The 25,708-nt window shown below is 44.5% G+C and overlaps 1 protein-coding gene across 1 annotated transcript; it reads right to left on the bottom strand.

Annotated features, from left to right (window-relative positions):
• Window positions 1–495: 495 nt before the first annotated feature.
• Window positions 496–25,708, bottom strand: PSMD12 (proteasome 26S subunit, non-ATPase 12). The gene is made up of 11 exons (XM_070740301.1): window positions 25,433–25,708; window positions 19,875–19,934; window positions 18,009–18,137; window positions 11,400–11,507; window positions 8,591–8,695; window positions 7,787–7,936; window positions 7,509–7,643; window positions 4,524–4,636; window positions 3,664–3,838; window positions 3,121–3,198; window positions 496–930 (listed from the first exon to the last, which is right to left on the bottom strand). The coding sequence occupies exons 1-11, from the start codon at window positions 25,538–25,540 to the stop codon at window positions 721–723; spliced, it is 1,371 nt and encodes a 456-aa protein (XP_070596402.1). The 5' UTR covers window positions 25,541–25,708; the 3' UTR covers window positions 496–720.

The following is a 25,708-nucleotide window of genomic DNA, read 5'->3' on the forward strand; positions in this document are numbered from 1 at the left end:
TACATTTAAAATTTGTCCTTCAAGTTTATGAACCAAAACTTAAATGGCTATTCACCAGTTGAATGCAAGGCCAGAAAATCAGTTTGACTTATTTACATTTTGTTTTCAGTTTAGATCGTAAGGTTACTTGAAACAGCCTAGAAAATTCTTCATCAAGACACACTGAAATATCAGTAATGTTTTAGACTTTTTTGGTAACTGTTTGTGTTAACGTACCTACTTAAATGTAAGTGAAACTCATTGATGTATAAAAAGGTACAAAACAGCTACAACTTAATTCCATGCTTTTCTTGATCTCCTATAAACCTACCATACTTTAACATGAGAGAAATTATACTTGTTCCATGCTTGAAATTTCAGTCTAGGAGAATCAACATTAAATAAACACTTTGTCACATTTCTTTATAAAAGTATGTATTACAACATATATCTAACAATGTAAAAAGGTATGCAAATCAGACAAATCCAAGATGAATTGGGATAAATCAAAGGCCATTTCCATTACACAAGCAGTACAATTTTATTTTTCCCCATCAATTGCAGCAAAAAAATTGTTATAAACCAAATCAATAATCAAAGGAACTTAATTGTCAACAATTCTTCAAGAGTGATTATGTTCTAAGTTTCATCTGGAAGGGAGAGATGAAAAAATATACAGTGGGATAAAGTCTCTATGGCCAATTCAATGCCTCTCTAAAGCATTAAGGCTACTGAGGCACCTTATTGCAAGTTATGTATCATCTCCTCTTTGGCAATGAGGTGTGTAGTTTTGTTAACTAGAGCCATCAGTGAATTGAGCTTCTGAGACCAGTCATTGAGTAAGTTATTTGGGTCCTTGGGTCTCTGAAAGTTGATAATTCCTGCCAGCCTATCAACTTTTGCAAAGATGGTCTTATTCACCACTAAGTTGGACAAAAATTCTTCAGATTCCTGTAAAGCAAATAAATGACAGAGAATCAGGTAGTCAAACAAACCAACCATTTTGAACAAAATTTCATTGTTTCACAGTAGCATGCTATACTTATCCATGCTCTGAAGAAGTGAATGAATATTCAAGCAATCTTCAACATACGACCACAATTGACCCCAAAATTTCTGTTGTTCAGTGAGACATTTGTTAATTGAGTTTGGTCCCATTTTATGACTTTTCTTGCCACAATTGTTAAGTGAATCACTGAAGTGGGTAAGTCAGTTACCTGGTTGTTAAGTGAATCTGGCTTTGCTTGTCAGGAGGTTGCAAAAGGTGATCACATGACCCTGGGACACAGCAACGCTCATAAGAATGAACCAGTTGCCAAGCATCTGAATTTTTGATTGCATGATCATGGGGAGGCTACTTATGTCGTAACTGTGAAAAATGGTCATAAGTCACTTTTTTCCAGTGCCGTTATAACTTTGAACACTCGCTAAATGAACTGTTGTAAGCCAAGGACTACCTGTACAAGCACACACATACTTCCAATGAAATACACTTAAGTAACATTTATATTTGGCTGGCATATTTGATGTCATCAATTTTTTAAAAAAAAAAAATGTGGTTCAGCACTGCAAATTTGATTGCACGGGTAGTCCTTCACTTATGATCACAATTGGGTCCAGAATATCAGTTGCTGAGTGCAGCAGTTGCTAAGTGAGATGCCACATCACTACTTTGCTCATTAGTCGCAATCCCAGATCTCCCAGCTATGTTTAAGTGATGGGTGGTGGGGGTAAAACAGTGCTGGGAAGAGGGTCAGCTGCTTTCCCCCGCCCCCCAATTCAGGACGCCTGGAAATTATAGCCACATCACTTAAGATTTTTAGTTATGGTATCTGCTAGCACTTTTTCTAGATTAGCAGTCCTCCAGCATTGCAAGGGATTTTTCAGAATTTCCAGAGGGGAAATCCTTTGGTGCGCTGGAGGAACAGACATAAAATTTGGTGAAAATGGTGGCAAATGCTCAGAGAGTTAGTCTTCACTATGAAAGGTGGCAATCATAACATTCACTGAAACACTCCTGGATGCTAGTGTTCTGAAAGACTTAGGTTCCTCCCCAGTAGGATAGAGATAGTATTTACTAAATCATTAGCAAACACCAGTGTTCTAAAAGGCTCACTAGCTCTATATGGGGCTACCCTTAAAGAGCGTTTGGAGATACGCTCCAACTCCAACACTCCACAAGCTGCACTGGCTTCCAATGGATCTCCGAACACAATTTAAGAAGTTGATTAACTCCCTGAAAGCCCTACATTGCTTATGACCAGATTATTTATGGGACCGTCTTCTGCCTCACTTCCCAGCGACCAATTAGATCCCATGGACTTGGCCTCCTCCGGGTCCTCTCAGCCAAGCAATGCCGGCTGGCAGGAACATGGGGGAGAGCCTTCTCTGTGGCAGCTCCAACTCTCTGGAATCAACTCCCCCCAGAGATTCGCACAGCCCCCATCATCCTGCCTTTCTGAAAGGCTTTGCCACCAGGCCTGGAGCTGTTGAGCAACAGCACGTAGTTCTAGCCTGAAGTGATGAATGATTAATGGATGAATGTTTTTAATTTTGGGGTTTTAATAATTGTATAATGTTTTTATTGTTGTATGCTGTCCAGAGTCCGTTTGGAGATGGGCAAATAAATAGAATAAATTAAATCAAATTAATTTTGTTGCTAGATTTGAGATTACAATTAAGTTTTTCAGCTGGCCTATCATTGGTAATAGCTAAAGAGCTACATTTTAAAAAATGCTTCTTTTTACTCTGAATATTTTTTTACAATATTATATTAAATACAAAATATAACAGGTATATTTCATTAATTGGCAAACCACTTGCAAAAAATCTTTCCCCAATACTTCAGGGACTAGTCACAACAATTATCAAGAACCAACACTAATTCAAAGGCTAATCCCCCCTCCCCTTATAGTACAAATCTACATACATTTCCTCAGATATAAGTTCACCTATAAATAAGTTCAGAGAAGTATGTACAGGAGCAGAATCTCAACGAGATTTACTGATTCTACTACTAAATTAAATGTATATCACCATGGAAATCGGTTTCTAAAAGCTCCAAAAATACTACTCATGTTTTTTTTCAACTGTGTCGTACATTTTCTCTCATGTGAAAGCCATATCTTGAGCGCCACTTACATCAATAGATAAATCCAAAAGTTGTGCCATTCTCTTCATAGTAATTCTGGTATAATATTTTGCCATTATTCTAATATTCTAAAGAGAAAAAAAATCAGAATAGACCCTTGTTAGGTATTAACTGAAATAATTTCCCAAAATATAAAAGGAAATCTTGCAATGGATTTAAGCATTTGCTTACGGTTCAATACTTATGGAGTGTGAATTAAATAATTTATTCTGTTTATTATGTAGGAAACATATCAGATATTCTCAGATATAACTCTAATATATAGCAAACAAGTTGCTGGAAAGATTTAGCAGGGAATTACATTTTAAATAATGTTTTTTTCACATTCTTCTATGTATCAAATTTTATTTATATGGAAAAGCACTGCTATACTATTCAATTTATATTTCTACATTCCAATTAGAACAAAGATGTGTTTCTGTCAAAAATTACTTCTCAAATAGAGTTTGGCAATAAGCACCGTCAGTCCCAAGGACAAAACAGTTTGAATAAAAAGGACGGCTATTAATGACAAAGGGTTAAAATGGACTTACATGTTCCACTACTCTGTTTTTTAAATCTTTCCATCTTTTTTCACCTTCCTCTGTGTAGCCAAACACATCTGTTGCAGGACTTTCGAGGGATCCTTCCCTCAATTCTTTCCCATAATCCTCCACAAGGGTAGTCCAGCGCATCAATTCCATAGTAGTAAACAGTTTTAAAAGATCTCTATTTTAAAAAAAAGAGAGCCTTTGTAAATTGCTAAATCATCTTCACAGCCACCAGAACACTGCATTTTCTAAAACAATTCTGCCAGTGGTACCAGTGTATTAATCTATCTGACTTGCTTTCTTAGATATGTATAATTTCATTAATATGTCAGAAACAAAACTATTAATTCAAAAGAGTATACCGTCATCACAATTCTTTACAAATATTTATCAAGGATACTAATAGTTTCAATTTAACATATACTGCTCAAAAAAAATAAAGGGAACACTCAAATAGCACATCCTAGATCTGAATGAATGAAATATTCTCATTGAATATTCCATTTGCACAACTATTCCCTCTGCACAACAGCATGTGAAATTGATTGTTAATCAGAGTTGCTTCCTATGTGGACAGTTTGATTTCACAGAAGTTTGATTTACTTGGAGTTATATTCTATTGTTTAAGCATTCCATTTATTTTTTTGAGCAGTGTATATACATATACAAATCTTGGGAACAGAAACACCAACATCACAACTATCATTTTATATTCTATAAACAGTAATTCAAATATGTTCAAATATATATCTTAGCCATCTCTCTACCAATGACACAGCGTTATGAATATTGTATGAAATTCTACAGGGAATATATTTCATCGCAAATGTATTCTTAAATAAAAAAAAATAGAAGCCACATACTTATATTTGGGGATGTCTTCTAGTTTTTTATCGCTGCTTATTCTGTGCACCAAATCAGACTGTTCATTATCATAAGGGGACAGGATGACATACAACACAACACTCTTCAGTGCCTGTTTCAGAGAAAGAGAAAGAAACCAATCTGCAGAGACGTGGAGATACATCAAAATAAACATTATTTGGAATAAGAAGCTGATTTTTTTCTTTTATTTTATGTACTAATATGCAATCAAATCTAACTCAGAATTACAAGTCTGGAGAGTGGAAAGGAACCAAAGTGATCATCCATTTGATATACAAAATGAGAAAACTTCATTGAAAACAATTTAAAGCTTTCTCGCTAGGCAAGAAATCTTCATTTAAAAGAAGATATATGATGAATTAGTGGAATTCCCATATATGTACCTGAAAGCATTCTCAAAACCTTAGAACATTGTTCCATAAATTTGTATGGAATTTTCAATTCTCAAGATACCTTTGAAAATTAAGCAACTAGGAAGCTCTGGTTTCCTGCATCTTAAACAATTTACATGTATTTTTATCAGTAGCAAATTTTGAATAACATCACTTGAAATAACTTTGGCTTACTAGGCCCTTTCAGAATTTTCGCACTTTTTAAAAAAATTATTTGATCGGTTTGGTGTTAAAATCTGACTTTTTTCCCTATCATTATAGCTCCCTAGTAACTTTTCATGCCCCTATATGTATGAGAATCAAGCTTGGTTCAGATTCCTACTATGGTAGATGGAGTACATGCTGGAGAGGTGAGCATCTGTGGAGAATCCTCCACTTTTCAAAGCCACTCTTCAAAGGTTCTGCCCAATTCCAGTTATCATAAACAGAATGTGGAAAAATCTGCATTGCTTTAAGTTATTTAAGCAGGGTCAGGATGGAATGAACTCTCTGCCCAGTGTTTCCTCTGGTAGTGCATGAGCTTCATCATACCAGCACAGTTGGGGTCATCAACCACAGAGTTGGAAGGGACCTTGGAGGTCCTCTAGTCCAACTCCCTGCTTAAGCAGGAGACCCTACACCACAAATGGTTATCCAACATCTTCTTAAAAACTTCCAATTTGAAGCATTCACAACTTCTGGAGGCAAGCTGTTCCACTGATTAATTGTTCTAACTGTCAGGAAATTTGTCAGAATCCTCCTGCTCTTCCTGGATTCAACGGCACAGCAAGCCTTGCAGAGTCCTGCTCCACAAGGCGGTGGCATGGCAAGTTTCAGAGGCTCATTCCTGACAGGTGGGATGTGTTGGACTGTGAGACGCGCGTCCTACCCAACACTTGTAACTCCGTCACATTCCTTGATATTGTGTCCAGAGAAGCCTATTGCAAAAGAAAACTTCAAATGTCTCAAACTGGCGAGAAGTTTTCTTTTACAATGGGCTTCTCTGGACACAATGCTGAGGAACGCGACAGAGCTACAAATGTCAGGTAGGACATACGTCTTGCAATGGGGCGCAATGTGGGGGTGGCAGGTCAGGCGGGAGACATGCGTCCTACCTGGGACTTGTAGTTCCATCGCTTTCCTTGGTGTTGTGTCCACCAACCCGACCCTCCTCCTGCTCTGGAGCGAAGCGGGAGGAGGAAGAAATTCTCGCAGGCTGTCTGAGGAAGCCAAGCTGACAGCCAGACTTCTAGCTGGGCTCATCGGCACACGCATCCATGTCTCTTTCAAATGTGCCCCACCCTCTTTCAGCAGGGTGATTGGGGTGGGAGGGGGAGAGTACACATAAGACACAGCACCAGGAGAAGAAAACTTTTGGCTTTACGCAAGAAATCTTTCTTCCCTTTCGCTCGATTAGTCTAACAAAAACTCATTTCTGGAGGAGTTTGGAAAAGAGAAAAATGTCTTGTGTGCAGCCAAAAGGTTTCTGCTGAGAGGGGGTGGGAGGGAAGGAAGGAGAAAAGGCAGGTGCTTTGCTTCAGGCAGCTCGCAAGAGTTTCTTTCCCTTCCCACTTTGCTCAAGAACCAGAGGCGAGGGAAAGTCAGTGGACACAACACCAAGGAACGGGTAGCTGTTCCTGCAAGGGATTCCCACCCTCGCCTGCATCTGAAAGACGTGGGGAGGGCAGGTGGAGGACGAGCGGGTCGAGACAGTGAGCAAGGCAGCAGTGGGAGGCAGAGCCAAAGGGGCAGGAGACAGATATGGGCTGGATGTGCCCGTCTGCTGCTCAAGCCCTGCACTTGTGGGCTCTCTGCACCCAACCAGCCTTGCCGCCTAATCGTGGACAGATGCACATTTCAAATTGCTGGAAGCAAAGCCCAGAGGAGCTGAGCTAGTCCTGCAGGGGGTGCATATACCCGCCTCTCACTTGCTCTCACTCTTCCAGCCAAGAGTGCCCACCACAAAAAGAGCAGCTCCCGGCATGTCCCCCACTTTCCATGGAAAGTAGTTGGGTGTGTGTGTGTGTGTGTGGCTTATTTCAGCTCATGAGCTAAAAAGAATAATTGGTGTTATTATGGGGACATGTCTTATTTTCAGGAAAACATGGGTGTTCGAAAATGCAGTATTTTCCATATGGGCTGGCAAGATTTGTTCTAGCGGTCCCCAATCTTTGTGGCAGAGGGGAGAGGCCACATGAGCAGTGGACATGCATACATGCAGGCCGCTGTTGCAATAGAGGTGGGCCGACACATGCACACAAAGCCCTTAGTTAAGGACTGGCCCAGCCTACTAAATGCCCACAAGCCAATCATGGGGGCCAATTCCGAATAGGCCGCAGCCAGATAGTGGGCCGTGGCTCATAGGTTGGGGATCCCTATTCTATTCTACCAAATAAAAAAGAAAGTAACTTTGAAGCTGTTCCAGAAACAACAAAATGCTATTTCAAGCAATGTACGTGGAATATAAATAACTTTTTCTCTAAAATATTGATATTTCATTGCCCTAAAAATTAGATGAATACCTTCATAAAGGCAGAATTTTCTTGTACAGACATTAACAGCTTATATAATCTAGTCTCCTCTTGTTCTTACCTGTTGCCATTTTTCACCTTCAGCCTGAATGCAGGGTGTATCATAAATAGCTCTGTAGTGTTTACAAATGGAAAGATAAGAACCTTCGTGCTGATCCAACTGAATCATTAAATTGTAGTATTTCAATTTTAGTTTCTGAAAGGTCAAATAACATTGGGTTAGGAGAAACATATTAAGTATACACATCTTCACTTCCCCAGTAGTGTGAGGACTATTTAAGATGTGTGAATAACACCTCATAAAACAGCAAATCAAAAGTTTTCTACCAGCAGACATACTTCGGTGTTTTCTTCCTGGAAAAATTTGGTGTTAATTTTTTTGCTTATAATTTGAGTTCGAATGTAGTCCTTTACAGCCAGACAAAGCCTCATTTGTTCCAAGATGAACTCCACACGTTCCTTCTTTTCCATCGATCCATAGGTCTCCACCTAAAGTCCAGAGCATTAAAATATTACAGACTGAGACACGTGAAATTCTAAGAACACAAAGCTAACAAAAGCATTCATTATTTTTTAACATACATAAAACTCTTCGCTTGGTAGTTATAAGTCTACAGCAAATCCCAACAGTTACAATACGACAAGGCTCTGTAGACAAGGTCTGTTCAATTCCCAGCTGAATAAGCTTAATTTATTTTGAATTTTGGTCAAATACAAAATGAAATTTAAACTTTTTGACAAATGACATCAGACTCAAAAATCTATTCTTAAAGGCTGGGGACAGGGGGAGAAAAAAACCCCCTCCCATTTCAAATGATGAAGTGCATCATACTAGATTTCAGATCCCACCTAGTATATCTTCTTAGAAAATATTTTCATTCTTTTCTTGGGGGATCGCTTACAAAGCTGGTTATCTTCTGGCAGGAAAAGGCAAGCTTTACAACCCTTACTGGCAAGTAAGCAATACTGTGTGGGCAATGTACTTAACCACTTTATTGAAAAGGTTTCTAAAACACAAGAGATAAATACTCCAAAACCTCGGCACTATTTAATGTTCTTATACGACTAGTAGATAACTGATCAAACCAACTTTTAAAAATTGGAAAGGCATTGAGCCCAAGCTAAGCTATTCTTTTATATTACCTGAAGCTCTTGTAAAATGGAGGCGGCTTCTTTTACGTCACCATTTTGTTCTTTTATTTTTGCTAGTGTATTTGTCAGCCGAGCCCTCTCAATTTCGACGTATATCTAAAAACAGCAAGGCAGAATTAGGAATTAACCACTGCATAAACCTAGTACTGCACATGTGGAAGAAGCCTCGTTATTTTTACAAATATAAAATAGTTATCAATGTCATACTTAGAATCAATTATACAAGCAATCTTATGTTTACTAATATCTTAAAAATAATTAGATGTTTAAAAAAAATCAGTTTAAGATTTAATTCATCTAAATCAGTGATGGCGAACCTATGGCACAGATGCCAAAGATAGCACGTGGAGCCATATCTGCTGGCATGCGAGCTGTTGCCCTAGCTCAGCTCCAACGTGCATGTGTGTGCCGGCCAGCTGATTTTGGCTCAGAGGCTCTGGGAGGGCATTTTTGGCTTCCAGACAGCCTCCAGGGGGATGGGGGAAGGCATTTTTATCTTCCCCCAGCTCCAGGGAAACCTTTGGAGCCTGGAGAAGATGAAACACGAGCCTATTGGACCCACCAGAAGTTGGGAAACAGGCCATTTCCTACCTCCAGGGGGAGTGGGAAAAACTACTTTCGCCCTCCCAAGGCATTGAATTATGGGTGTAGGCACTCGCACATACATCATAGCACATGTGCATGCTATTTCAGCACCCAAGGGAAAAAAGGTTCACCATCACTGATCTAAATCTTCACTTGTAATCTATATTCTATAGTAGTGATGGCGAGATTGCATGTGGAGCCATATCTGTCAGCATGCGAGCTGTTGCCCTAGCCCAGCTCCATCACACATGTGCGTACTGGCCAGCTGATTTTCAGCTTGCACGGAGGCTATGGCATTTTCTGCTTCCAGAGGTCTTCTCGGGGGACGAGGGAGGGCGTTTTTGCCCTCCCCAGGCTCCAGGGAAGCCTCTGGAGCCTGGGGAGGGTGAAAAAGGGCTTACCTGGCCCCCAGAAGTTGGGAAATGGGCTGTTTCTGGCCTCCAGAGGGGCAGGGGAGGCGATTTTCACCCTCCCCAGGCATTGAATTATGGGTGTGGGCACTTGCGCAGGCGCGAAAGTATCTGCGCACATGCTTTTGGCACCTGAGGGAAAAAAGGTTCGCCATCACCGTTCTATAGCATCATATTGATATTTTATAACGTAAATAATAAAAAATAAATTGGAAAAAATAAAAGCCAAAGTTAAATAAAATATAGTAAAAGCTTAACGTGCTAATGAGCTAATGTATATTTATGTGCCAATGAATCAAAAGGCCAGGTTATTGTACTGAAGAGATGTTTCAGATACACCATGACTGAGGAGATATTTGCAAGGCATATAAGTTACCAAAGTATCTTGGAATTGTGCCAGAAGAGGGAAAAACAGAGCTCCTGTCATATCTTTATCTGTACAGTAGAACCTGGGTGAGGACCAAATATTTTGCAAAATTTTTGCATGTGGTCGCAAACAAATACTCAGCAATCAAACACAGCCACCGTAATTTCTCCTCCTGCACCATATTTTTTGGTACACCCATGTGCAGTCAAGTCTCTTTTCCAGTAGTGATTAAATTGGTTTGCGACCAAAGTCATGGAACCGATTACGGTCATGATCGGAGGTTGTGCTGTATACTGATTCTGTGCTCTGCCATCTATTCAATAATACCTTCTAAGCTAATGTGGAGCCAATGGACAATATTCTATGAATGCTGAGAATCAATTACAAATCCATCTTACAGTTACCTCACCTGTGTTTTACCATTTCTTTAACAAAGGTATCATGAGAGACTGTGTTGAATGCCTTGCTGAGAAGACACAGTGTCCTTATGTACTAAGCTAGTAATACTGTCAAACATAAGCATAAGTATTTCTGACAGTTGGGCTGCATATGTCGAAAGAAACATAAAAGTACACTGAATGAAAACAGTAAATTTCTTAAGAACTTTAGGTGATAAAACAATGGCAAGAGCAAGAATGAATGGGTATGAGAGCAAGAATGAATACAAATGTGAGTGATCAATATAAAATAGATACCTTTTATATGGAGAGAATGAGAATAAATGGATCAAGGTTGATTACATGCCATCAAGTTGTTGACACTCCCCCACCCCCCTAGATTTTCTCTGTGATGATTTTCTTCCTAACCTAGTTCTTCAAGTCTTCTAATGGTGTATTCATTGCCACTATAACCGAGTTTACCCACCTTGCTGCTGGTCACCCTCTTCTTCTTTCCATCTTTCCCAGCCTTTGGAGAGCTAGATTTTCACATAACACGTCTAACGTGAGCTTCATCATTTGGACCTCAAATAAGAACTCTGGGTGGATTTGTTCAATGATTATATTAGTTTGTTTTCTAGTTATCCAAATTTTTCTTATGAGTCTTCTCCAACATCAAAGTTCAAAAGCATCAATGCTTCTTTCTATCTTGCTTTTTCCAAATCTAATATTCACTTTTTAGAGTGTTTCACAGGTAATATTATGGCTTGTATGATTCTGATCTTTGTATGTCCACACACATCTCAGCATCTGAATCTCTTTCCCAAGGCTGTTTTTTCAAAGCCTAGTCACTGGTATATTTCTTGACCTCTTGGAGTATTAGTTTCTATGCTGTTTTATACCCTCCATTAGCGAATTTTAAAGCTAGCATTTATCAAATTGTTTCATGATTAAATATAGTTATCATATATAGTTTGCAAGGCACCAAGAAGCCCATGTGTTACATAAGTATGACCAAGAGATTAAAAAAGCCAGAGATCGTGAAAAGCAAAATATCTTACCTTTCCTTCCGTCACTGTGCGTAATGTGTCAATCAGCTGCAATTTGATTGGCAAATCTGTAATCTCTTCAACGTACGTACAGCACTGTTGGACCATTTTAGCAACTGCCTAGCATAAATAATGAGGAAGATTGCACTTACTGAATATAAATTTGCACAGACAACATTGGTGTTCATTTGTTTCAGTAATATTGCCTGTTATGGAACCTTATTTCAAAATATCAAAGGAAACTGAAAATGTTTGCAATCCAAGGAGGAAACATGACAAAACAAATAGGAAGTTGTCAGTGATTGTTTGTGTTCATTTTCACATATATACAATGTGGAGCCAAAAAACAAACAAACCCAACTTCCTGCAATAGGATATAGTTGAGTTATTTTTGTCTAATATTTTCTACTTTTTAGTAAAGTAAACCTGCTAAAAGAACAAACGTCTCAAATACTATGCTGAAAAGAACAAGACATTTGACTACTTTAGGATTTCAAAAGAAGTTGCTTCTTTACTTAACATGACTTTTTATATATATACAGTGATCCCTCGATCATCGCGAGGGTTCCGTTCCAGGACCCCTCGCGAAGATCGATTTTTCGCGAAGTAGCGGTGCGGAAGTAAAAACACCATCTGCGCGTGCGCAGATGGTGTTTTTGCTTCCACTGCCGGCCGCCCTTCGCCCGCCCACCCCGTTGCTCGCGCCTGGGGTGGCGCGTTGCTGGGGAAAGCGCGCGCGCTTGGGGACTCCCTAGGTCCGCTCCCCAGCTGGGGAGCGGACCTAGGGAGTCCCCAAGCGCGCGCGCTTTCCCCAGCAACGCGCGCGGGGTGGGGACTCCCTCCCCAGCTGGGGAGCGGACCTAGGGAGTCCCCAAGCGCGCGCGCATTCCGCAGCAACGCGCGCGGGGTGGGGACTCCCTCCCCAGCTGGGGAGCGGACCTAGGGAGTCCCCAAGCGCGCGCGCATTCCGCAGCAACGCGCGCGGGGTGGGGACTCCCTCCCCAGCTGGGGAGCGGACCTAGGGAGTCCCCAAGCGCGCGCGCATTCCGCAGCAACGCGCGCGGGGTGGGGACTCCCTCCCCAGCTGGGGAGCGGACCTAGGGAGTCCCCAAGCGCGCGCGCATTCCGCAGCAACGCGCGCGGGGTGGGGACTCCCTCCCCAGCTGGGGAGCGGACCTAGGGAGTCCCCAAGCGCGCGCGCATTCCGCAGCAACGCGCGCGGGGTGGGGACTCCCTCCCCAGCTGGGGAGCGGACCTAGGGAGTCCCCAAGCGCGCGCGCATTCCGCAGCAACGCGCGCGGGGTGGGGACTCCCTCCCCAGCTGGGGAGCGGACCTAGGGAGTCCCCAAGCGCGCGCGCATTCCCCAGCAACGCGCGCGCGGTGGGGACTCCCTCCCCAGCTGGGGAGCGGACCTAGGGAGTCCCCAAGCGCGCGCGCATTCCCCAGCAACGCGCGCGGGGTGGGGACTCCCTCCCCAGCTGGGGAGCGGACCTAGGGAGTCCCCAAGCGCGCGCGCATTCCCCAGCAACGCGCGCGGGGTGGGGACTCCCTCCCCAGCTGGGGAGCGGACCTAGGGAGTCCCCAAGCGCGCGCGCATTCCCCAGCAACGCGCGCGCGCTGGGAAGCAGAGTTAGGGTGTCCCCAGGCTCGCGCGCACCGCCCGCCCGCCCGCCCACGCTGTTGCTGGCTCCGCTTCCCAGCTGGGAGGCGGAGGTGGGGTTTCCCGCGCGCGTGCCGCCCGCCCGCCCACGCCGTTGCTCGCGCCGATGCTGTCTTACCAGGGCAAGAGGGGGAAGACCCAGGGAAGCCTCTGCCCGGCGGGGAAACTCCACCATCACACATGCGCAGATGGTGGAGTTTACTTCCGGGTTGAAAACTCGCGATATGGCGTTTCGCGAAACTCGAGATCGCGAAACTCGAGGGATCACTGTATATAAAAATTAAAATTAAAAGACTAAATTTTTCCTTGCATACTATTCTACAGTAAAATTGCGTAAATTGTAAAAGAAGAAAAAACACTAAAAAAGAAAAGTAGCACAATTTAATTTCACCTGAGACTTTGAACTGCTATTTGTACCCTATATATCTTGTACTATTTGCTTCATCTGCATCTTTTGGATTGATTTTTTTTAAAGCAATCAAGCAATAGTTGAAAGGGAGCAAAAAGACTTTGACTGGTATAGATTTATATATATCCAATCTTATATTTTTATTGTTTTATGAAAATGTCTGCAACTTGTAATTGGATTTACTGCAGTTGTAGTTGTAACATTGCTTTGACCGAAATGTGATGCTCAACAAATTGACAAGATATCCGAGTGGGAGACATACAGTGGTACCTCAAGATACGAACCCCTCGTCTTACGAACAACTCGTGATACGAACCGGGGGTTCAGAAAAATTTTGCCTCTTCTTACGAACTTTTTTTGAGTTACGAACCGGCGTTCGGAGACTGCTGGGAAGCCGCGCGGCTGTTTTAAAAGGTGACAGCCGGGCGGCAGGGCTTCCCAGAAGCCTCCCGAACGCTGGTTCGTAACTCGAAAAAAGTTCGTAAGAAGAGGCAAAATTTTTCTGAACCCCGGGTTCGGTTCGGGAGGTTGCTGGGAAGCCCCCCAGCCCGGCTGTCACCTTTTAAAACAGCCGCGCAGCTTCCCAGCTGTCTCCCGAAGCCGAACGCGGAAGTTCGGCTTTGGCGTTCGGCTTCAGGAGACAGCTGGGAAGCGGCGCGGCTGTTTTAAAAGGTCGCAGCCGGCCTGGGGGGCTTCCCAGCACCCCCCCGAACCGTTCGGGGGGGTGCTGGGAAGCCCCCCAGGCCGGCTGTCACCTTTTAAAACAGCCGCGCGGCTTCCCAGCAGTCGGCGAAAGCCGTTTTTTTTGCGGGGGTTTTTTTGGTTGCACGGATTAATTGACTTTACATTGTTTCCTATGGGAAACAATGTTTCGTCTTACGAACCTTTCGTCATACGAACCTCCTCCTTGCACCAATTAAGTTCGTATCATGAGGTATTACTGTAGTTTATTTATTAAAAATAAATAAGTTTAATAAATAAACTATGTCTCCAACCCAAACATATTGTCAATTTGTTGAGCATCACATACCAGTCAAAGCAATGTTACCGCTACTACCGCAGTAAATCTAATTACATGTTGCAGTCATTTTCATAAAACAATACAAATATAAGCTTGGATATAAATCTATACCATTCAAATTATTTATGATCAACATAAAAACTTCATTATGTACCTTCAGGTTATCCAGTGACCAATCAAAATTAGCTAGAAACTCAAGTAATTTAATTTAGCTATCTCTGAATCAATTATTGTCTCTGTGTCTACTTCACAAGAATAAGAATTCAAGTGGGATGCTACACACAGTACACTTATGTCACTATGCATGAACTGCAATAGACAGGAAGTGAAAAAAGGACTTTGCAGATCTATTCTTTAAGTAGAACCCACCATTAGGTTAAGCAATAAAAGCTAATCTACACAAGGTGGCAAAAAGTCATCAGGATTTAATCCCTTACAGAAATTAAAATAACAAGTATAAATGATTTTAAACTGCAAGGAATCCGTCTTCAAAATACAGAAACACTTCATTTGACCAGATGTGATTCAGGAAACAATTATATCCAACTCTCTTTTACACATATGAAATCTTGATCTGTCTACTTATGACATATACCAATAGTTGCTGAGCTGTACTGTAGGAGACCACATCAAAGAAATACAGGAAGTCCTCAACTTATAATCATAACTGAGTCTGGATTTCCAGTCGTAAGTCATTACAGTCATAAGTTGAGACATCCACCCACATGACTAAACCCAATTTCCCAGCATTTTTTGTGATGGTTGTTGACTGCTGTCATTAACTAAACACCAATCATAAATAAGAATTCATTCTTCTGGATGCTCCCCCACCCCCCGGAAATCAGCAAAAAACATCACAAATCACAGTCATGTGACTGTGGGATGCTGCAACCAATTATAAAGGTGAGCCAGTTACCAAGCATCCTAAATGTGGTCATGTAACCAAATTACATGATTTCACATGTAAAAATATTTTTATTTTACAAATTGCAAAAATTACAAATTTCGCAAACTTCTGAAAACCCACCTATGTCACCAGGCTTGGGGAAATTGATATACAGTGATCCCCCGCTCTTTGCGAGGGTTCCGTTCCAGGACCCCCCGCAACGAGCGGGTTTTCGCGAAGTAGCGCTGCGGAAGTAAAAACACCTTCTGCGCATGTGCAGATGGTGTTTTTACTTGGGGGCGGCGCGGGTGTTTTAAAACGTCCCCGCCGAGATGGGGGGCTCGCTAGCACCCCCCTAACCCAGGTTGGGGGTTCGGGGGTGTGCTAGCGAGCCTCCCATGTCGGCGGGGATGTTTTAAAACACCCGCGCCACTTTCCAATGAGTCCCGAAGACAACGCGTTTGTCTTCGGGACTCATTGGAAAGTCGCGCGGGTGTTTTAAAACATCCCCGCCGACATGGGAGGCTCCCTAGCACACCCCCGAACCCCCAACCCGGGTTTGGGGGTGTGCTAGGGAGCCTCCCATGTCGGCGGGGATGTTTTAAAACACCCGCGCCACTTTCCAATGAGTCCCGAAGACAACGCGTTTGTCTTCGGGACTCATTGGAAAGTCGCGCGGGTGTTTTAAAACATCCCCGCCGACATGGGAGGCTCCCTAGCACACCCCCGAACCCCCAACCCGGGTTTGGGGGTGTGCTAGGGAGCCTCCCATGTCGGCGGGGATGTTTTAAAACACCCGCGCCACTTTCCAATGAGTCCCGAAGACAACGCGTTTGTCTTCGGGACTCATTGGAAAGTCGCGCGGGTGTTTTAAAACATCCCCGCCGACATGGGAGGCTCCCTAGCACACCCCCGAACCCCCAACCCGGGTTTGGGGGTGTGCTAGGGAGCCTCCCATGTCGGCGGGGATGTTTTAAAACACCCGCGCCACTTTCCAATGAGTCCCGAAGACAACGCGTTTGTCTTCGGGACTCATTGGAAAGTCGCGCGAGTGTTTTAAAACATCCCCGCCGACATGGGAACCCCCCAACCCGGCTTCTGGTAGAAGCTTTGCCAGGCTGCGATCGGGCGCTTGGAAGGGGAAGAGAAGCGTTGACAGACGCGGCGAACTTCCAGGGCTGGGGGTTTTTTATTTGCGCCCCGAGGGAGGAAGAGCCCCCGAAGTGACCCGCAGGAGCCGGGCGAAGCGGGCAGGCGGCGATCGCAAGACGCCGGCTTGGCTGCCGGGCTTTTCCGCCGGCACCTGAAGTGGAGCTCCGGCTGGGCTGCCCCCGGCTCGCTCGCTTCCTTCCTTCGCTACCTGCCTGCGCGGTGCGTGTCTGTGCGCGTCCCCCTCGTTAGCCTAATCGGCTGGAGCTAATTGCGCGGAAACTACCGGGCGACCCCGCTTGGCCCGGGATGCAAAGGGGGAAGCTGTTTGGCAGAGGAAGGAGCGGAGCCCCCTTGGCCAAGCGCTCTGGGCGGCCGTCGCATCGGGCAGCCCGGGAGACCCCCGTCCGGCGCGCTACGATCTGGCCCCCACCTGGTCCCGCCCGATCCTCCTCCCTGAGGCAGCTCGCCCTCCCATGGCCGCTTCCTCCACCCTCTATTGCAAGCCCTCGCCACCGCAGCCAACGCGCGCTGCGATCTTCAAGCCCGGCTCCTTTCGGCCCAGCATCCCGGGCCAAGCAGCTGCCTTCCGTGACTGAGCCTGGCTGGCCCGGAAGATCGTAGCGCCCGTTGGCTGCAGCGGCGAGCGAAGCCAAGCCGGCAGCAATGTCGCCGCCGGTGCAGCCAACGCGCGCTACGATCTTCCGGGCCAGCCAGGCTCAGTCACGGAAGGCAGCTGCTTGGCCCGGGATGCTGGGCCGAAAGGAGCCGGGCTTGAAGATCGCAGCGCGCGTTGGCTGCGGTGGCGAGGGCTTGCAATAGAGGGTGGAGGAAGCGGCCATGGGAGGGCGAGCTGCCTCAGGGAGGAGGATCGGGCGGGACCAGGTGGGGGCTGGAATTTCTCCGCCAGGGCGAAGGGCGGGCGAGCGGGTGCTGGGGAGGGCTTCTCGCCCTCCCGACAGCAAGAGGGGGGAGCGAACGGCGTGGGCAGGCGAAGGGGCGGGCGAGCAGCAGCGAGGAGTTTGCGTGGGCGGTGGGGAAACTCCTCGCTGACGCCAGCAAGAGGGGGAAGACCCAGGGAAGCCGCTGCCATCTACGCATGCGTGCCCGGCACGCATGCGTAGATGGTATTTTTGACTTCCGGGTTGAAAAATAGCGAAGTACCCTGTTCGCAATGGTTGGGGACGCAATAAACGGGGGATCACTGTACTCCTAACTGTTCCATTTATGCATGGTTTGTCTGGCCTGCATGATTGTTTCTTATAAAGGATTTTTAAATTGTTTTTTTAATATTGGATTTGTACCTCGTGTATTGTTTGTTGTGAGCCGCTCCAAGTCCTTGGAGAGGTGTGGCATACAAATCTAATAAATTATTATTAATTATTAGTGACCACATGTAATTGAGGGGAGGAACGGATGGATGACATCTTACAATAAGAATGGAAAAGTAGGAGAACCCCTTCTAAACTTCCCCCTTTTCCCTCAGTAAACTCACCTGTTTTAACTGACTCCTCCTTTTTGAAAGAAGGAAGATGTTTTCATTAAGAGCATTCCAGTCTTTAGCATCATAACACATTTTCACTACAGCAACCAAGATGCGAGATGTGGAAACCATATCAGAAGCCTAAAAAAAACATGAGAGATAAAATATATCATTTTTAGTGCAAAATATTTGCAAGAGTTCCTTTAGATTTTTTTTTTTACAAAACTTAACTTAAGAAATACATTTCTGATCGCAAGATCAAGTGTACAGGAGGAAGGCTGACTCAGCCCTCCATCTTTCCGAGGTGGGTAAAATGAGGACCCGGATTGTGGGAGCAATATGCTGGTTCTTTTAAAACGTGCTATTGCTAACATGTGGTAAACCACCCTGAGTCTAAGGAGAAGGGCGGCATTAAAAAAGCAAATAAATAAAAGTAACTTAGAATTCACAAATAACCAATTAGAATAGCCCCCACCCTCCTTGCCTTTCGGGGAACTAAGATAATCTTTCCCCCTAGGTTTCTACAATTTATGCATGGTATGTTTGTATGTATGATTGGTTTTATAACAAGGGTTTTCAGCTGTTTTAGTATTGGATTTTTACATTCTGTTTTTATCACTGTTGTTAGCCGCCCCGAGTCTGCGGAGAGGGGTGGCATACAAATCCAATAAATAAATAAATAAATAAATAAATAAATAAATAAATAAATGTATTATTCCGGTACGCATATGACAATTCTTCCACATCTTATTCTTGCTTATAAATGGAGATTTTACTTTTCTCTTATTTAAGATTCTTTAAGCATTAACTCCCATATTCGTGTACTGTAAATTAACTCTCTTTCACTGTTTTCTAAAATCAGTGAGTACAGTGGTCCCTCGATCATCGCGAGGGTTCCGTTCCAGGACCCCAAGCGATGATCGATTTTTCGCGAAGTAGCGGTGCGGAAGTAAAAACACCATCTGCGCATGCGCAGATGGTGTTTTTACTTCCACCGCAGCCCGCCCTTCGCCCCGCCCACCCCGTTGCTCGCGCCTGGGGTTTCCCCGCGCGCGTGCCGCCCGCCCGCCCATGCTGTTGCTGGGGCCGCTCCCCAGCTGGGGAGCGGAGCTGGGGTGTCCCCAAGCGCGCGCGCGTTGCTGGGGCCGCTTCCCAGCTGGGAAGCGGCCCCAGCAACGCGCGCGCACTTGGGGAAACCCCAGCTCCGCCCCCCAGCTGGGGAGCGGCCCCAGCAACGCGCGCGCACTTGGGGAAACCCCAGCTCCGCCCCCCAGCTGGGGAGCGGCCCCCAGCAACGCGCGCACACTTGGGGAAACCCCAGCTCCGCTCCCCAGCTGGGGAGCGGCCCCAGCAACGCGCGCGCGCGCTTGGGGAAACCACAGCTCCGCTCCCCAGCTGGGGAGCAGCCCCAGCAATGCGCGCGCGCTTGGGGAAACCACAGCTCCGCTCCCCAGCTGGGGAGCGGAGCTGGGGTGTCCCCGCGCATGCCGCCCGCCTGCCCACGCCGTTGCTCGCGCCGCCGCTGGGGTCTTACCGGGGCAAGAGGGGGAAGACCCAGGGAAGCCGCCCAGCTTCCCAGCTGGGGAACTCCACCATCTACGCATGCCTGGCCATAGAAAAAAGGCACGCATGCGCAGATGGTGGAGTTTACTTCCGGGTTGAAAACTCGCGAAATAGCCCTTTCGCGATGCTCGAGGACGCGAAACTCGAGGGTTCACTGTATCTTATTGTCTGTAAGAACATATAAACAGCTGGAGAAAAAGACATCAATTGCTATTTTGGTATCTGCAGAAGAGTCACACTCAATTTATGAGAAAAAAAATGAATGACTAATTTTAAAAGTTAAAGAAACAACTAATTCATTTTAAAGATGCTTACAGTTCGAGTCTGTTTTTCCAGTGACAGCAATGTTTCGATTGCTTCCTGAAGCCTTCCATCCTAAAACAGAAATATGGTGTTTAAAACAAAATGAAAAAAGTACAGTACTTCATAATCAACTAAATTGCCAAATTATATATCAGTAAATACAACATACAGTAGTACCTCGTGATACGAACCCACCATACAAACTTTCCGAGATACGAACCCGGAGTTCGGAAATGTTTTGCTTCTTCTTACGAACTTTTCCCACCTTACGAACCTGCCACCCGAACGCCGAACCCGGAAGTTCGGCAAAAGTTTGGGTGGCTGCTGAGAAGCCTCCCGGATGTTTCAAAAGGCGACAGCCGGGCGGCGGTGTTTTTACGGGGTTTTTCCCTTGCACGCATTAATTGATTTACATTGTTTCCTATGGGAAACATTGTTTCATCTTACGAACTTTTCGCCTCACGAACCTCCTCCAGGAACCAATTAAGTTCGTAAGACGAGGTATTACTGTATCACAAACCTGGATAATCATATGAGATATCATCCATCTCATTGTCAGAGTGACTCTGAGTTAAGAGCAATTATAAATTAGAAAACTATGGCTTGGTTTCAAAGCCAAAATATATCTTGCTCATTTATGGGAATCCAACAAGACTTTTTTGTAAACCTTAATAAAATTTATAAGAGACTGCTTTGTAAACCACGACTGATTAGATCACATAATCTAGAAAATGATGTTTTTTTCGGTAAAATATGGCTAAATACTGCTGTACTGTTGGAAGATGTTACTTGTTAAATTTAAAATAGAAATGTGTGTATTAAATGTAACCAAGTGGCATGGAAAGCAATGAAATTTAAAATAGAATCACTTGTTGACCATAATTGAGCCCAAAATTTCTGTAGCTACGGAAGATATTTGTTAGGTGAGTTTTGCCTCATTTTATGACCTTTTTTACCACAGTTGTTAAGTGAATCATTGGGAGTTAAGCTAGTAATACACTTTTTAAGTGAATCTAACTTCCCCATTGACTCTACTTAACAGGTGGTCACAAAATGGGATCACATGACCCAAGGAGACTGCAACCATCATAAATATGAGTGAGTTTCCAAGCTTCTAAAACTTGATCATTTGACCATGGGGAGAATGGAATGGTCGTGTGAAAACTGGTCACGTCACTTTTTCCAGTGCTGTGGTAGCTTTGAACGGTAACTAAACTAATGGCTGTAAGTTGGGGACCACCCACATTCTCTTCCAAATAAGTTAGTGGTTCCCAGCTTTATGGCTTGGCAGATCAGCGAGGGGGAGAAGTAACCGACCCATGCAAGTGCCGACCTGGCCCGCTTGCACTCCAGTCCATTGCTCACACAAGTCGAGCTCTGCAGGTGTGTGCAAGCTGGCCTGTTGCTCACACAAGTCAAGCTGCATATATGTACCAACTAACCGGTACTTGCACAGCCCAATTCCAAACAGGCCACAACTTGACAGTAGGCCGTAACTCGGGGGTTGGGAACTCCTGAAAGAAGCTATCCAACATTACAAAGAAAATATACAGTATACCCATTTTTAAAAAGCGAGTCATATTATGCCTTTAAGCTTCCTGAATTTAGAATCTGTTTCCTTAATTTTATACTCAATTTCAAAGGAACAGGATGCTATTAAAGCAGTTTTCAGAAACTATTTTTCTAATGTTTATCAAGATCAAATCTATACCGTATCCCTTTAGATGCTGAGAAGGAAGTTATAGCATGCATCTCATTTTGCCAGATACAAGTTGCTTTCTCTCTCAAGTAAACAGCAAACATATTTCTGTTCTGCCAAACATAATAATCTGCATTACCTATTCTCTTCCAATTAAACTACTGCAGCTAGTTACATGTATTTTATTGCCATTAGTGTACTGCCCTGAAAAATTCCTTGCTATTGCAAAAAAAAAAAAAAAAAAAAAACATGCTGGGGGAAATGTTTACACAAAGAAACAAATTCAAAAATGTGTTACAGCAAGCCCTTCATAACAAAATGAATTAACAGCACTATTACAATTTGGTTCCAAAAGACAGTACTGTTAAATGAAAACATTCCCAACATGAAGGGATTTCAGAATACAGTGGTACCTCAAGATACGAAGCCCTCGTCTTACGAACAACTCGTGATACGAACCCGGGGTTCAGAAAAAATTTTGCCTCTTCTTACGAACTTTTTTCGAGTTACGAACCGGCGTTCGGAGACTGCTGGGAAGCCGCGCGGCTGTTTTAAAAGGTGACAGCCGGGGAGCGGGGCTTCCCAGAAGCCTCCCGAACGCCGGTTCGCAACTCGAACAAAGTTCGTAAGAAGAGGCAAAATTTTTCTGAACCCCGGGTTCGGTTCGGGAGGTTGCTGGGAAGCCCCCCAGGCCGGCTGCGACCTTTTAAAACAGCTGCACGGCTTCCCAGCTGTCTCCGAACGCCGAACGCAGTTCTGCGTTCGGCTTCGGGAGACAGCTGGGAAGCGGTGCAGGTGTTTTAAAAGGTCGCAGCCGGCCTGGGGGGCTTGCCAGCGCCCCCCCCTGAACCCGGGGGGGGGGTTTGCTGGCAAGCCCCCCAGGCCGGCTGTCACCTTTTAAAACAGCCGCGCGGCTTCCCAGCAGTCGCCGAAAGCCGTTTTTTTGCGGGGGGGGGGGGGGGGGGGGTTTTGGTTGCACGGATTAATTGACTTTACATTGTTTCCTATGGGGAACAATGTTTCATCTTACGAACCTTTCGTCTTACGAACCTTTCGTCTTACGAACCTCCTCCTTGCACCAATTAAGTTTGTATCATGAGGTATTACTGTATTAATTTCATGTGCTACACAGTTCCTTCCATATCAGGGGAGCTTCCTCCAATATTTTAATCATACTAGCTATATGGAGTCACTTGATTGATGAATTGGGCAGCTATAGGGATGGAAGGAAGGAAGGAAGGAAGGAAGGAAGGAAGGAAGGAAGGAAGGAAGGAAGGAAGGAAGGAACTTTATGTTCAAGAAATGTACCAAAGAGAAAACTACTTATGGTAGACCTTCAAATCACTCCACTGACAGAGGCAGTGTCTGAAATTCCAACTGTGGGCAGTAACTTTAGCCAGATAATTTTAACCTGTTTTTCACAATCAAAAGGAGGTGAAGGCCCATTCAATGCCTACTCTGAATATTATGCCCCCCCCACATTTATTATATTCTAAGAAATATTAATGTTCTTTCTTTTGCACAAAACTCTCTGCACTTAGTCAACCTTGGTTGATCTTAAGCAGTTAACCAGATTTAAACCAGGAAGAAGACCACCAGGAAATTCGAGAAACAGAATACAGTACAGTACTTCAAAGAAAAACTATTTCTCTATTGTTGACAAGAAAGTGATATGGATGCATCCTTGAAATCATCAGAAATTAAGATCAATATTGTAGTAGGGAGATTTTACCACTTAATTTAAATTCATACAGTATGCTTAACCATACATGAATCACATGACTTACTCCAAGAAACTAAATTAAAATCCAGTTTGATAATTTGGGGTTTAGCAAGTCATGAGTACACAGCCTTAACAGGACATGTAATCAATATGACAGAGAGCAACAGTTCTTCACTATCACTTGGTCTGGATAGTGATGAACAGTTTCATATTACTGTATTTTCTAAATTCAAGATAAGTAGCACCCTGGACAGATTCTCCCCCCCCCCCCCCCCATGGACTTGCATCTTTTAATAACCTATTACTTCTTTAGGAAGTAAACCTAGGATTTAGCATCACAGGAACTCAATTCTAAAAACAATTAATTTGAAAAAACTCATACTTAACTATCCAATCCACCCTTTTGAGGGGGGGGGGAGATATGTATTAATAGTACACAGCAAAAGAAAGAAAATGTGACTATTCTAAGCAGCGATGCCATGTATACAAGAAACAAGTACTGTAAAACAGTACAATGCACAGGATATCCAAGATTTGCAGTATAGTACCCTATTCATGCAAATTTTTTAATATGACTTCAACATATGACAGCAACATTCTCGTAAATCGGGACAGGAGTTAAAAGGAAGCCAAACGGTTCTTCTGTGTGTGAGAGGGGTGGTTCCTAAATAAGATTCATTCAATAAAACTAAAAGTCCCAAAGCAGCAGTAGCAACACCCATTTAAAGTGAGGAAGAAAGAAACCCACTGAATTTAAACCTCCAGTTAAAGGCTAGGGAAAATGTCAATAGTGCTTCTGTTTACAACCTGAAAAACAAACCCAAGGCCAACCCCCCCAATCACACACAACACCATAATAGACTCTAGCCTCCTGGCCAATGTATGTCATGTATGGTTGCTGTTTGAGTGGATATGACTGGTTTTAATAAAATTGGGGGTTTTAGATTAATATATTTAGTTTTAAATTAATTGGATTTAGGTTACTATATTGTATTGTTTTCTTTTATATGTTGTAAGCCACCCCAGTCCTTGGAATGGGGTGGCACATAAGTCCAATAATTAATATGTTGTCAGGCATGGGGAAATTAAAATACCCCTGGGTTTATATTGTTTATGTATGGTATGACTGTGTTGCATGGTTTTAATAATGGATTTTCAGATGTCTTTTAATATATTGGATTTGTCACATGGAGAGGGGCGGCATACAAATCTAATAAATAATAAATAATAATAATAATTAAATAAACACCATAATAAACACCATCAGGCATGGGGAAATTGATTCCCCTGGACCTGGTTTGTCTGAGATGTATGACTGGTATTTTTATATTAAGGGGTTTTAAATTGTTTTTAACTATTGGATTTGTACTGTTTTCTTGTTGTGAGCCGCTCGGACGGCATACAAATCTAATAAATAATAATTGCTTTTCTTCCAATGCAAGGAAGGCACTTTCTTACCTCTCCGGACCAGCTGTAATATTACAACAAGGGCCTTATTTATTTATTTTGTATTTAATAGCTATTAAATTCTAAAAACAATTTGTTTTTGTTACTTCAGCTGACTGCTAGATGCAGTTCAAATCTCACCACCGGCTCAAAGTTGACTCAGCCTTCCATCCTTCCAAGGTGGGCAAAATGAGGACCCAGATTGTTAGGAGGGCAAGAGGCTGACTCTGTAAACTGCTTAGAGAGGGTTGTAAAAACACTAGGAAGCGGTATGTAAGTCTAAGTGCTAAATGCTCTTTGATTTCTTTAGGCCTCGTTCCTCCGAAAAACAATGCACGGGGGAGGGGGGAGGTTCTCCCCGATTTCTACCCCTCCTGAGTGATAGAAACACGGGAGCCACCCGCGCTTTGCCTATCCCCCCCCCTCCCCACGCACGACCGTCCCTTCCCGAGAGCAGCCTGTCTCTCGCCCGGTTCCTCCTCCCATCTCAGCCGCCCAGATGCGGCATCTCCTGGGCTTTCCCATGCCGGGCACGGCGGCTTAGCGAAAGGGCCCTTCCCCGCTTTGATCCCCACACCTGCCTTGCCAGAGCGCCCTCCCTCCCTCCCTCCCATGCAGCAGCGTCTCCCCGCGAAGGGCCCATGCGGCCTAAAGTCGGGCCGCGCCATGACTCAGCCCTCGGCGGGGCCTCTGCTCGCTTACCCGGGCCATCTGCTCGCACTCGGGCAAGCGCTGGTCCACCGTGGCGCTGTAATCCACCTCCATTTTAACGATGCGGCCATCGGCCCGCTCCGTGTCCCCGTCCGCCATGGCCCGGTCTCGTCCAGCCCTGAATGGCTCGCAGGGCTCTCCAGTCAAACACTCAAGTCACGCACTGACTCACCGGAACCGGAAGTCCCCGGCTAGAATGGCAAAGGCGAACCACGAGGACAGCCTCACTCGCCTCAGGACCCCTCGCCTCTCACTTCCGGGCAATCA

The sequence above is a fragment of the Erythrolamprus reginae genome, chromosome 2, assembly GCF_031021105.1.
Source record: "Erythrolamprus reginae isolate rEryReg1 chromosome 2, rEryReg1.hap1, whole genome shotgun sequence".
Lineage (NCBI taxonomy): Eukaryota > Metazoa > Chordata > Lepidosauria > Squamata > Dipsadidae > Erythrolamprus > Erythrolamprus reginae.

Bases quoted from the DNA above. Each gene is read 5' to 3' on its own strand.
- PSMD12 (XM_070740301.1), bottom strand. From the start codon at position 25,540: ATGGCGGACGGGGACACGGAGCGGGCCGATGGCCGCATCGTTAAAATG. The intron at 8,696-11,399 runs GTAAGATATTTT...TGCTGTTTTTAG, and splicing joins GCACAGTGACGGAAGGAAAG to ATATACGTCGAAATTGAGAG. The intron at 3,839-4,523 runs GTATGTGGCTTC...TTTTTAAAATAG, and splicing joins GAAGACATCCCCAAATATAA to AGATCTTTTAAAACTGTTTA.